At 41.7% G+C, this 14885-nt stretch overlaps 1 protein-coding gene across 1 annotated transcript; it reads right to left on the reverse strand.

The window, feature by feature from the left end:
• Window positions 1-10247: 10247 nt before the first annotated feature.
• Window positions 10248-13795, reverse strand: NLRP10 (NLR family pyrin domain containing 10). Its single transcript, XM_008514297.2, is given in 3 exon segments — window positions 10248-11245; window positions 11248-12153; window positions 13384-13795. Coding segments are annotated over 3 exon segments (2046 nt in total). The 5' UTR covers window positions 13667-13795; the 3' UTR covers window positions 10248-10388.
• Window positions 13796-14885: the final 1090 nt, after the last annotated feature.

The raw sequence follows: 14885 nt of genomic DNA on the forward strand, positions 1-14885 counted from the left end.
GAGGCTGATAAAGTTATAGAACAAATCTAAATTGCTGCCTTCATGAGTGATTAAAACAAAACAACTGAACCTGAATGCTCCATCTTTTCCCCCTAACATGAACTACCCTAATGCTGACCTGACTAATTCACTGACACGTTCTTCTGGCTCTAGAGTTAACTTTCTGTATGACCTTGGGCAATTCACTCCCTCCTCTGGGTTTCTTCTTGCTACATAACCAGCCTTATTTCTGACCATCTCCCATCCCAGCTAGAAACCTGTATGAATTGACTATTAGTGCAAGCAAACTACTTATAGCTCTAATCTTTGCCCAAACTTTTATGTGAATATGAAAGGCAGATTAGTTTATATTCTTACCTGAGCACTGGTTATCACTTTATAGGCATCTCCTACTAGCTAGAAGAACTATAAATGGTAAACCCACTAACAGGTACATAAGAAGAACCTGACCTGTTGACTGCCTCTGATTTTCGTCCCATTTAATCAGATGTTTCACTTCTTTAGTTAAAAAAACTCTCCAATAAATAGAACTCAGTGATTCAATGCACTGATTGTGTGACATTATACAGCAACAAATTTTTTTCCCTGGGAGAATCCTTCTCTGGAGAATTTACATTCAATTTATATAGACTTTCCCATTTGGACATATGAAAACTCAACTGCACAAACCTGGAACAACACTCCTTCAGGTTTCTACAGGGGATAAACACTTCTTCACTCAAGAGACTCAATTCCACCATGACCTCCCTCATTAAGAAATGAAAGCAGAGTCTGAGTGAATGTTAGTAAATAAGCAAAATGAAGAAAGGAGGAAGGGATGAAGGTGTGAGCAAAGGTAGGATGATCTAGATGGAGGGTCTGATTGCATGAGGTGGGCAGTTTCTACAATGATAGGAAACACATTAGGGAAAGTAAAATGAATTACTTGATGAAAAGCTTGGACATCATGACCAAAATTTTTTATATTTCTAGTAGAAATATGGAAACACTGAAAATTTAGGTAAAAAATCATTCAGATGATTTCATAGTTGGAACTTTTTAACTTGAAGTTAAAACCATCTGGACTAGCTATCTGACTTTGAGCAAATATGTAACTTCTCTGGCTTTCTTACTTTTCTGCTAAAATAAAGATAATGTTATTCATCTCACAGGGTATGTGTGAGAATCAGGGGACTCAGGGTCCAGTCCATACTGACCTGAACAATCAGTGAGGCCATTGGCTCAGTCCCAGCAGAATGCAGGGATGAATGAATCTGCAGGCTTGGCTCTGTCCAGAACTCAGATAAAGTAACCAGGACCTGGGTTCCCTTTCTCTATTGCTCATCTTTGCTTTCCTAGAGTGGGTTCCATTTTCAAGGCAGCTCTCCCCTCCTACAGGCAAGAAGGCTGCCAATAACACTTGGGAATACATCCTCTCTAATCTGCGTCCTGTGTCCATCTAACTACTAAGATGAAGGCTGAGACCCAATCAAATTTCATTATTTGTTTTTGCAAGACAGACTGGAAGGAAGTATAGATAGGGTGGAATGGATGGGCAAAACAAAAAATATTGCAGAGAGTACATTGATAGTTCTGGAGTACATGAATGTGGTGGGTAAAGAAGAGAGGATTTCAAATCTGCATGAAAGAGAAAATTGAGATTAAATAGAAACAGGGCAAGGGAAGCCCATAAATGAATCACTTCAAGGATTTTGCACACACTGGGGGCTGGTTCCCAAGTCCAGGAGTGAGGTGAAAAAGGATATAAAAGAAGTCAAGGGGCAAATAGTCACACATCCTACTAATACAGGGACATTTTTGGGATTGACCATTCCTTCACTGAACATGCTGAGAATCTGACTGTAAAAGGCATTGCTAAGAGCACTATATGGATGCTCCAGGAGCCTTCTGTCATGGTAAGAAACTCATTGGGATCTAGAAGTGGAGAAAGATAAGTGTGACACACAGAGATTACTATCTTCCTCAGTCTCTTATGAACTAAAAAGGAAAGCAACAGAGTAAGCCCTATCAACAGGCTGTGGGATCAGTAGCTGTTCTTTTTTTTCTCTCTCTAGGTGAGGAGGGGCTTGCATCTCTGCCAGTGTTCCAAAATGGGAAGAGAAAATTCTAACTTGCCTGGAAAAGAGCATTGTCAGTGACAACCATGACAAAAGTAGATGCAGAAAATCCTCAGTACAGTGCCAGAGGGATCTAAAGGCACATCGGTCATGATAGTACTAGAGTCTGATAGGAATTCTTGATGATATCCCTGCCAGGGGTCAAGATTGGGGCAGCAACTCTCAACAAATTGGGTATAGAAGGAACATACATCAACATATTCAATGGTGAAAGATTGAAAGATTTTACTCTATCACCAGAAAAAACACAAGGGTGCCCACTCTCCCCTCTCTTATTCAACATAGTACCAGAAATCCCAGCTAGAGCAATCAGGCAAGATAAAGAAGTAAACGGCATCCAAATCAAAAAGGAACAAGTAAAATTGTCATTATTTGTGGGCACTATGATCTTACACGTAGAAAATTCTAAAGACTCAACCAAAAAACTGTTGAAACTAATCGATGAATTCAGTAAAGTTGCAGGATATAAAATCAACATACAGAAATCAGTTGTGTTTCTATACACTAACCATGAAATATCTGAAAAAGAAATAAAGAAAACAAACCCATCCACAATAGATCCAAAACAATGAAATGCTCAGGAATAAATTTAACCAAGGGAGTGAAAGATCTGTATAATGAAAACTACAAAACTTTGATGAAAGAAATTGAAAAACACATAATAAATGCAAAGATATCCCATGTTCATGGATTGGAAGAGTTAACATTATTAAAACATCCATACTACCCAATGTGATCTTTAGATACAATGCAATCTCTATCAAGATTCCAATGACATTTTTCACAGAAATAGAAAAAACAATCCTAAAATTTGTGTGAAACTACAAGAGACCCTGAACAGCGAAAGCAACCCTGAGAAAGAAGAACAAAGTTGGAGGTATTGCCATTTCTGATTTGGAACTATACTCCAAAGCTATAGTAATTAAAACAGTATTGTACTTGCATAAAAATTGACACATAGATCAATACAACAGAATTGGAGAGCTCACAAATAAAGCCCCACATATATACTCAATCAACATTTGACAAGGGAGCCAAGAAAACTCAATGGGGAAAAAAGAATCTCTTCAATAAATGGTGTTGAGAAACCTGGATAACCACATGCAGAAAGATGAAGTTGGACTTGTATTTACACTACTCACAAAAATTAACTCAAAATAGATTAAAAACTTAAATATAAGACCTGAAGCCATACATTTCTTAGAAGAAAACAGAGAAAAAACTCCTTGACATGAGTTTTGACAGCGATTTTTTTGGATATGATACCAAAAACACAAGCAACAAAGCAAAAATCAACAAGTGGGCCTAATCAAACTTTAGCTGCATAACAAAAGAAACAGTCAACAAAATGAAAAGGCAAACTATCAAATGGGACAAAATATTTGAAAACCACATATCCAATCAGGAGTTAATATTCAAATATATAAAGACATCATACAACTTTATAACAAAAAAAACAAACAATCCAATTAAAAAATGGGCAGAGGTACTGCATAGACTATGTGCACTGTTAGTGGGAATGTAAATTGATTCAACCACTATTGAAAACAGTACAGAGGTTCCTCAAAAAGTTAAAAATAGATCCACCATATGATCTAGCAATTCCACTTCTGGCTATATACCCAAGGTAATGAAAATAGGATATTGAAGAGTTATCTGCACTCCCATGTTTATTGTGGTATTATTCACAATAGCCAAGAGATAGAAACAACCTAAGTGCCCATCAATGGTTGAATGGATAAAGAAGATGTGGTATCTATATACAATGGAATATTATTTAGCCATGAGAAAGAAGGACATCCTTCTTGGATGAATTTGAGCACTTTATGCTAAGTGAGATAAGTCAGGCAGAGAAAGACAAGTACTGTATGATATCACCTACATGTGGAATTTTTAAAAGCCAAACTTGTAAAAACAGAGAGTAAAATAGTGATTACCAGAGGATGGGGGATGGGGTTATAGGATAGATGTTGTTTAAGGGTACAAACTTGCAATGAGTAGTAAATAAGCCCTAGAGATCTAATGCACAATATAATGAATATAGACAACAATACTGTATTATAATCAAATTTGCTAAAAGACCAGAACTTAATTATTCCAACCACAAAAGAAATGATAATTATGTGATAGAGGTGCTAATTATCACTATAATGGTAATCATATTACAATATATAAATGTATCAAATTAACATGTTGTAATTGTGTAACCTTAAATTTACACAATGTTGTACGTCAAATATATTTCAATAAAAATTCATATGAAACAAAAAAGACCTCGAATAGCCAAAGCAATCCTGAGAAAAAAGAACAAAGCTGGAGGCATCACAATCCAGACTTTAAAATATGCTACAAAGCTGTAGTAATCAAAACAGCATGGTACTGGCACCAAAACAGGCACACAGATCACTGGCACAGAATTGAAAGTCCAGAAATAAAACCACACATCTATGGCTAGCTAATCTTCAACAAAGGAGCCAAGAACATAAAATGGAAAAAGGAAATTCTCTTCAATAAATGGCATTGGGAAAACTGGACAGCCACAAGCAAAAGAATGAAAGTAGACCATTATCTTGCACCATAAACAAGAATTAAACTCAAAATGGATTAAAGTCTTGAATGTAAGACCAGAAACCATAAAATTCCTGGAAGAAAATATAGGCAGAACACTATTTGACATCAGTCTTAGCATCACCTTTTCGAATATCATGTCTACTCGGGCAAGGGAAACAGAAGAAAAAATTAACAAATGGGACTACATCAGACTAAAGTCTTCTGCAAGACAAAGGAAACCATGAACAAAATGAAAAGACAACTCACTAATTGGGAGAAAATATTTGCAAATCACATATCTGACAGGGGGTTAATTTCCAAAATATATAAAGAACTCATACAACTCAACAACAAAAAAACAAGCAACCAGATCAAAAATGGGCAGAGGATGTGAAGAGACATTTTTCCAAAGAAGATATACAGATGGCCAACAGACACATGAAGCGATGTTCAACATCACTAATTATTAGGGAAATGCAAATCAAAACTACAGTGAGATATCACCTTACACGGGTCAAAATGGTTATAATTACCAAGACGAAAAATAGTAAATGTTGGCGAGGACGTGGAGCACCCTCATACACTGCTGGTGGGAATGCAAACTGGTGCAGCCTCTATGGAAAACAGTATGGGGATTTCTCAAAATATTAAAAATAGAAATACCATATGATCCAGCTAGCCCACTACTGAGTATTTATCCAAAGAACTTGAAATCAACAACCCAAAGAGATTTATGCACGCCTGTGTTCATTGAAGCATTATTCACAATAGCCGAGATGTGGAAGCAACCCAAGTGCCCTTCTACGGATGAATGACTAAAGAAGATGTGGTGTATATGTACAATGGAATACTACTCAGCCGTAGAACAGACAAAATTGTCCCATTTGCAACAGTATGGATGGATCTTGAAGGTATGATGTTAAGTAAAATAAGCCAGACAGAGAAAGACAAATACTGCATGATTTCACTCATATGTGGAAGATAAACAAATATATGGATAAAGATAACAGATTAGTGGTTACCAGAAGGGAAGGGGGTTGGGAGTGGGCAAAAGGGGTAATGGGGCACATATGTATTTTGACGGACAAAAATTAAACTACTGGTGGTGAGCACAATGAAGCCTATACAGAAATTGATAAATAATAATCTACAACCAAAATTACACAATGTCATAAACAATTACGATCTAAATAAAATAATCAAAAAAGAAGAAAAACAAATCTCTCAGTAAAAACAAATAAATAAAATTGTTGTCATTACTACTACTACTATTAGGTAATGAAAATTTCAATTTTTATTTATATATTTTATTTATATTTACATACAATATTTATATTTTATATTCTATCCATCACAAAGTGTTCTATTATCTCTTGCATGGTTTTGACATGCTTATAACACCAATGTAAGTTCCTTTGTTACATTTTCTTTTGTTACTGGTGAAATCCACACAGAGGCAATATTTACAGCTGGGGAGCCTCGGTATGTAACTCAAAATTTATGCTTTCCCTCTCCCAATTTCCAGCATCTATGTATCAAAATCTTCAATTATATAAATGTATCTTTATATATGATTGAGGACAAAGAGGTCCCTGAACATTCTTGCATTCAACCAATCTTTACTGCCCACCTCTTGGTGCCAAGACTTTGCAAGGCTCTTAATACATCATGATGAATTCAACACGCCTGGTCCCTGCCCTCCCTACATGTCTGTATTCCTTTCAGCTGTGAAAAAGCAAATCTTGGAAAGATTTCCAGAAGGCTTTTCTGAAAGAAGCAGGAAAAATGGACAATAGGAGATATTCTCCATCATAAAGTCTTTCGAACAGGAGGACAAAAGAAGAAAACAGTTTGTTGTGTTTTCAATTCTCTGCCCCTCAAGCTGGTTTTCCAGCAGACTTTGTTCCAGTTGTTGAATATTAGGCCTCCCCAAAAGGAATAGCCAACTGGTATGGATCTGGAGCTCAGAACAGAGATCTGAGCTCCAGATTCAAGGAGTCACTGGCATATCGATCTAGTTACATCACTAGCAACAGGAACATCACCTCAAGTTAGGCCGTAAGAAGAGAAGAGGGTCAAAAATGGATTCCCAGGGAACACTGACATTTAAGTCTCAGAGGGTCTAAGTCTAAGAGGGTGGTGATCAGAAACATGAGGAGAACTAGACAAGAACAGTGTCCCTGAAGTCACAGGAAGTTTCAAGAAGGAAGGAACAATCAAGGTCAACATCTCCATTCCTCTCAGAAGTCTGAAACACTTTTTTCATAAACAGTGGAGCCCAGTTTCCCCTGACCTTTTGTTATAATTGCATAAGAAGTGTTAGCCTGAGGAAAGGCTTCCAGTTGCTTTATACAGAGAAATATATGAGGTCCCTTGCCAAGGATGAGTAGGGGCATAGTTCAAACTTTGAGAAAAGAGTCAGAAGCAGTCCTAGGAATGAGGTTCGCAGCCTTCAAAAATGATCCTAAAATGGCTCCTTAGGAATGACAGCAGCAATGCAAACCCATTTCAGAAAGATGGACAAAAATCTTGGCCTCTGGGATGAAACAGTGGATAAGAAAAAAGAGGTTATCCCCATCTTGTAAGTAGGAAGGGAAGGCCCACCTATGGCAGTGCCTGTGTGCATCTGGGGAGGGATAAAAATATATAATAGTTTTCTGCCTCTGTACCCTGGGTCTAGTGAGCTTAATTCCAGTTTTATTCACATCTGCCCACATACTGATGTGAAAGGGACATACTAAAAGCAGGAAACAGGCAGAGTTGGGTGACTTTCCCCTGTAACTGCCAAGCTGCCTCAGGCATATCTGACTTACTATATTTCCCGCCATTCACTCCTTCTCTGATAACCGTGTCCCAGACTTCATCAGACAGTGCAGGTAATTGTCATGTCTAGCACACTGACCCAATCTCAAAGTTGCCATGGGTTTACCGACATAAAGTCAGTCTTTTCCTGGCAACCTTTCCCCAAATACTCCTAAGAATACTCAGAAGTGTACACACTTTTAACCCGCTACAGGAGCCCCAGCAGTTTGTGAGTTCGTCAAGACTGCTTTTCTTTTAAGAGTCCCAGGGAAGAGGAGGAGAGATGAGGAGGATTTCAGGAATGCTTAGAGTTACTGCAGCTGATGTCTTACTCCATGTGGCTCATGGCTGCTACCTGCTCCACCTCCATCCTCTTCCACATAGGGTTGCCAGATTGAGCAGAAAAACATACAGGATTCCCAGTTAAATTTGAATTTCACATAAACTGCAAATAATTTTTTGTACAAGTATGTCCCATGCAAAAAAAATTATTCATTGTTTATCTGAAATTCAAATTTAACTGAGCATCTTGTATTTTGTCTGATACCCTCCTCCACCTGCCACTCTTGAACCCCACTCTTTTAGAATGGCTTCCCATAGCTGTTCCCAAGGGACAGAGCTCTTTCCTTTGGACCACAGCTCTTGTTTTCCTGTGGTTCACACCTCCCACCCCCAGAGGGAGGCTAAGTCAGGAACTTTGTGGAGTTCCAAGTGTGGGCCCAGCCTCTCTCAGCTCCTAGAATCTCTGTTTCCTTTGACTACCACGCCTTGCAGCCTGATCAGGCCCATCCTTCTGGACTTCTACACACAGGGGTCTCATTACGTTTCCCTCTTGCCCAGGCCCCTCCAAGAACCCCAGGCCATCAGAGACACTTGTATCTCTGTGCTTACCTGTGTGACATAATATTTTATCTGCTCAGAATCCTTCCTTTTGGGGAACCACTCTCCCATTCCATGTTTCAGGAGGTGCTGATCCTTTCTTACTCAACCCTGGGACTGCGGCCTAGGCTATGAGATGGAGGCCTAGCCAGTCAGAAGTTCATCTCCCAGACCACAGAGGTCATTCAAGGCTTGGCACATACCCAGGATCAGGTCAGAATCCTCCCCCAACTTCCTGCTAAAGCTATTGGTAAAAACAATTCTATTCCTTTGGGATACTTGACCATAAGGATGGTTTAAGTTGACACCCCTTCTGGCCATCTTCTCTGACCCATAATGGTCACTCTCTGAAATAAGAGCAAAGGGCGACTATAAGAAGAGCAACAGAGAGGAGAGAGAGTGAAAGATTGAAGACACTGTTAGAAAGAGCCAGACAGACCTCAACTAGAAATCAGGTTTTTAAAAAAAATAAATACAGCAAGTCATTGAATTTTTGCTTAAGTGAGTTTGAATTGAATGTGAATCCTAAGTGAAATGACATGTCTAAAGTTCAATCAGATACTCGATTCATGTTTTTTTAAACAGGCCTCCTTGGCTCCATGAAGATCTAACAATATGGCTGGACACCTGTTTCATTGTCCCAAATTCTCTAAGACATTCAGGAGTTGGTCTGCTGAGAACATCCAAGCTCTTTAGGGGACAACACTGCCTCACTCAGTGGGTGCCAACCAGTGCCTTCATTAATACAGTACAAATTGCTCTTGAAATAAGTACATGCACACACATTCAGCTTCTTACGCATATTCTGTATATACACACAATCTGTGTTCAACATGCTACGTATATAATTATCAAATGTGAAGCCACCAAACTTCCTGTGTGAAGAAGAGTTAATAACAATTAGTGTCATGGTGTCCTAAGTTGATCAGTCAAGGCTAAGTTCCCTTGGGTTCAGATGTCTGGGCATGTTAGACAGATTGCTGGAAGTGGTACATGTAGATCAACTTGTGAGGAGTCAAGACAGCAATAAAAATGTGTGAAAAGCAAAAAGAGGGGTGTCTGCAACCTTTCTATGGGGCACTGAGGGTCCAAGATAGCGTCAGCTCTCTCAGCTGCTTTGGAGCCAGCAGCAACAGCTGGGAGGGGGCAGGTTTGTGCTGCCTGCATGGAGTCCTGAGGACCTCCACACTGTTGGCTGAGGTGTGGGAACTAAGGGAGCGCTCTGAGGAAGCCCACAAACTGATGGGGCTCCTGACTGACCTTCAATTTCCTCATCCATGAAATGAGGGTTGGGAACTGATCACATCGGCACCTAGAATTCCTTTTTATTCTCCTTTTTTTCTATACAGAGGGAACCAAAGCAGAAAAAGAGATTTTGAGTTAGCACTTGGAACTGACTGATTTTTCTAGAAAGAAAAGTCAGTTAATGGCACAGCTGGAAACAACAGTGGCATGTTATTAGCATAGAGCTAAGTCAAGTCACAATAGAGCTTCCAAGCCTAAAGGTCTACGACAAGGCATATGTGAAGTGAGCTATGACAAGCTCACTCCCAACATGAAAATTCCAGAAGTTTCTAGAAAGATGGGAAGTTACTATTTATTTAAGCAGCAAATTAATCACAAATGCAGAGTCAAAGGGACATTCCATTATACCACAGTACAATATTTCCTTTGAATGGTGACATTGATATGCTTCACATTATCCAATCATATAGAATGAGCACAATCCACACTTTATCATGTTAAGGAGTTTATTTTATGCAAAGAAGCCCAACATCAGAATCACTTGCTGGGTCACTGACATTAACATATAAAAGGAGTTAGTTACTAAAACAAGATTCTACACTATAGGAGGTTATAAACAGCCTCTAGGGGGAGGGGTTGATAAATAACTGAGCTGGAGCCATTGATGGCAAATGTGGGTTGTTCCTGAGAACTTGTTCCACATGGACTCCTCCACATCCTGTGTTCCAAGTCATCTGACACTCGATTATCTAATTCTCTTTCGCTCCTCTGTCCTTCCACTCTCTCTGGTACCCATTAGTCTAATCTCTCATCTCTTCTTCCCTTTCTACTCTTCTTCCCTTCATCCTCCTGTCCATCTACCCCACCGTCCTCTTGACCCTTCAGCTCTGCTGTCTCGCTTCCTCTGCTTTCCATCCTACTGCTCCCAAACCTCCCTGTCTCTAGTTTCTCTGTCCCTCTGCCTTTTCCATTAGAAGCCTCCTTTAGTGACCCTGCAATATTACCTTTGTCCACACTTGGACTTTTTTGCTTCTCTTTCTGTCCATCGCTCAAGCTGGTTTTGACAGAAAATGCATTCTTGCTATAGGATTTCTTTTCTTTTGAATGTTCCATCTTAAATGATATGTCACTTATTTGAACACCCTTTACCAGATTTTTTATTTTAGACTCATACAGAGAAAATTCCAAATCCCAGGGCCTGTTATGCTTTATAGATTCCATTTGTTCTTTAAAATGCTTCAGATCCTTCTTCATCGTGGGGGAGATTTTGAGGCAAAACTTTAGCTCAAAGTTGGAGAATCTTTCCTTTTTCGCTATGTCCAATAAAAACTGCATACTGAGGGTCATCTCCTCATTCCCTTCCTGCTTCTTTTCATCCAGCAGCCTCTTCACTTCTCTCTGGTCCTCTTTCACCAGGTAGGACATGGCGTGAAAAAATTCCTGGAAGCTAATGTGGTGGAAGCTGTAGAACTTCTTCACCTCAAGTCCTTCTTGGTAATCATTGCTGCTCAGGAAAGCAGCAAGGCTGGGCCCATCTAAATTGTGCTTTCTGAGGTCGGCTTCTTCAAACAAGAACCTCCGGTGCTGGATGCCCTCAGCTGCCAAGGAGCACAGACTCCTCAGGACCCTGTCTCGGGTAAGCTCAGAGCAGACCCATTGTCACTGGGTGGCAGGAAGGTGGAGACATAGGCCATGAAGATGTCAGTGCCATTACTGGGTGTCTCTGAGACTGCTCTGCCCCTCTCCATCTGTCCCTTCAGCCAGGAGCAGACCACCCAGCAAATGCCTGGAACCTGACATGCTTTGTAGAGGAAGTCATTTCCTTGTACAATGTCAAAGGCATTTCTGGCTTGCTCCTCATCTGTAAAATATGAGCTGAAATACCTCCTCCTCTCATCCTCAGAGAAGCCTAGGATGTGAACATGGCATGGTTGTTCCAGCAAGGATTCCAGATTCTGTAAAGCCAGGGGTCGAGTGGTGATGAGAAGGGAGGACGTGGAGAGTACCTTTCTCCTGATTAGGAGGTGGAGCATGTCCTCCATGGGACTTGACCTCAGCCTCTTCAACTGCTTTGCAAAGGGCCTCTGCAACTCATCATAGCCATCCAGGATGAACAGGAGCCGCTCTGGCTGCCTCAGAATCTCTGTGACAGGCGCTTGATTGTCTTCACAACACCAGAAGAGGAGCCGGTCCAGTTTGCCCTCTTGGAGCAGGACCACTTCTCTGCAGCTCACATAAAAGACATAATCAAACCGGCCTGGGTACAGGGTGTCAGTGGCCCAGTCCAGCACCATTTTTTTGGACAGTGTTGTCTTTCCAATACCAGCGGACCGCTGGAGCACCACTATGGGCGGGACTTGGTAGGGCTTTTCCCCTGGATCAAATAGAGCCTCCACCATGATAGAGTCCAGCTCCTGTTCCAGGATGGAGCAGGCAGGTGATTCTGGGCTCCCTGAGCTGGGCTTGGTCACCAGCAGCAGCTGATTGTACCTGCAGTTGATTTCCACATCCTGCCTCTCCTCTAGGCGGCGCACACGCTCTCGGTATATTTCTCTGTAATCTGAGCCAGACAAGTGGGTGTTAGGTGGTGAGACGAGAATAAAAAAGGACAATGTGGGCTCTTCAAACTCCGGACTCTGCTCTTTAGTTTCATTTTCTATGCTCTCTAACTTGTATCTCCCTGAAGGTTATACTTCTAGCTTCGTGGGTAGGGACCACCGTAAGTACGTATGAGTGTGTATGTGTGTGTGTGACTGTGCATGCATGGTGTTCATGTGCACATCTGGGTGAGTGTGCAAGGGTGTGTTTTGTGTGTGTGGATATCTGTGGGGTGTGAGTGAATGCTCGTATACACACATGCTCATGGGAGTGGGCTTATAGAAGCTTGTGTATTTTCATGTAGGGAAGGCATGTCAGTGTACATCAGCAAGCATGTGTTTGTAAGAATACATGTATGCGCAAAAGTCTCTGTGTGTGTGAATGTCTGAGTGTTCATTGAAATGTCCCCATTTGAAATGGTGAGGACAGAGAGAGGAGAAAGGAAAGGGAAGCTGAAGCATGGTGATGTAATAGGATGCTGTTCTTGGTAAATGTCAGGTCAGGTGCTAAAGATAAACCAGCTTCGGAACAGGAGCCACAACTCTGACTCTACGGAACCCTCCCATCTCTATGTCAGAGGAACTCTCAGACATGAAAGGAGCCTATGGAGAGAGCAAAGGAACCAACAGAACCTCCCTCCTCCTCAGCACCCCACAAGAAGGGATAGGAAGCCATTTAGGCTCCATGTCCACCCCACTCTCTAGGGTGGCATCAATCCACTGGTTCCTTAAGAGAGCAGGGCACAGGAGCAGGCTGTCTTCTCTGAGAAGCAGGCTGAGCTACCAGCCAGGAAAGCAACTGGGGAAAGGTCTGACCCCGCACCCTGATGCCATTTCTTCTGGTTAGCAGAACCCCCTTCACCAACACCATCCCCAATCTCTAAACTCCTCTCTTCATCCTCTCCTCTTCTCTGGCACTACAGGTGGAGGTAGGAGGTGGGGCATTATGGCCATGAGTTGCCCCAGTCTTTCTATAAATAAATCCCACCCTCTGCTCAGGCCCTCCACCTGACAGTTGTCAGAGCCCTCAACTAGAGACCACTAGGACCCTCGGGCACTGGGGCTCCCAGGCAAGAGCAGAGGGCAAGAGAGAGAAGGTACAAATTACAGGCTATGCAAGCCTCTGGAAATGTCATAGGGGAGGGGGAGTCCTGGTGCCACCCTGATCTCCCTTTTTCCTCAGCTACACTCACCATTCAGACAAATGTGGCCAAGCTGTTCCACGAGTTCCAACAGGTTCATGTCCCTCAAGACTTTGAGCAGCACTTTCACAGCCTCCTGTGCTCCATACATTAAAGTCAGCCGAGAAGCCAGGTCCACCCGACTGAGGCCCTCCAGCTCCCCTCGGGCCAGCTGGCACTGGCCCTCAAGCAGGGCTCTATCCCGTAAGCGGAACTTTAACATCTTGAACTCATTCTCCTCAAGGTCACTCAAGGCCCAGAGCAATGCTTCCTGGGGGCTGCGGGTCAGGGCCATGGTGCTCAGAATGAAGGGTCACGTTCAGACTGATGACCTGGAAAAGGGGGAGAGAAGAGAGGAGAGGTACGCTGCTGAGGAAAGAGCAGCCTGAAGGTACCTCAGCCCACCCTGCTTTCTGGGTGCTCGGCAAGCTGCTGAGTGAAGGCCAAGGAGAGCTGAGATACGAGATACGTGCAAAGTTTCAAGAAAGATGAGTGGATAAGACAGCAGGGAATTTTTCTATTCATTCCCCTCAGGCCTCTCTGTCACATATTTTATTGTGTCAGCAAAGATATAGGAAGGCGTGTGGGCGTGTTGATCTCTCTCTCTATCTCTGTTTCTCTCTCCTCCCTTTCTCGCTCCCTCTCACACCCACTGTTTATCAGGCTCTGTATGCCTCTTTAGACAGTTTGGGTTAAGAAAAAAATGCATTTTTAAGTTTTAAAAGTGAGCCCCTCCCTGCCTGTGTGAACCTATATCCAGCTGGCGCATATTTGCTGGGACTGAAGAGCTATGGCAAGAAAGTAAAATAATCTATACTCATCAGCCCATTGGCCCCACACATCAGCCTCATGGACTCAGTCACACACAGGATTTTAAAGCTAGAAGTGTTCTGATTCAGATAAGGAGACAAGTTCAAATAATGGTAAGAGAAATGGCCACTCTGTGAGCTCACTTTGTGCTGGGTGATTTATATATATTATCCCTTTTGATCATCATAGAAACTGTCTCAGGGATCACTCAGATGAGAAATTTGACAGTCAGAGAAAAATGTCTTCCCATAATTTTCCAGAGCTAGACCAGTGGGCAAAGAAGCAGGATTTAAATTGTGGTCTATGACCTGGGTAGACAGAGAGAGACAGAAAGAGATGAAAAGGCAAAGACACGGAAGACAGAAGCAGAGACCAAGTAGTTAGGCTAAATGCTCCCCAAAACTGGAGACATTTGTACATTCTAAAAAAGCAGAGAAAGGAGAGCAGGATCTTGAGTTGTGTTTAAAATATAAAACTAAAATGTTGGCAGGGTGATAGCCTTCAGAAGGAGAAAAGTAACAATTGATAGAAAGCTTTCAGAGTCCAGAGTGACACCTGGGATCTAAAGCCAATGGAGAATTCATCTCAGTAGCAAAATGTCTGACTGAGCAAAAAGTATTTGGGAATGGGGGAAGTTGCTGAGATTCAAATATCAGCATTTTGACTACACAACAAAAGGAGAGAGAAAATTTTAGGAAGCTGTT

The sequence above is a fragment of the Equus przewalskii genome, chromosome 6, assembly GCF_037783145.1.
Source record: "Equus przewalskii isolate Varuska chromosome 6, EquPr2, whole genome shotgun sequence".
Taxonomy (NCBI): Eukaryota; Metazoa; Chordata; class Mammalia; order Perissodactyla; family Equidae; genus Equus; species Equus przewalskii.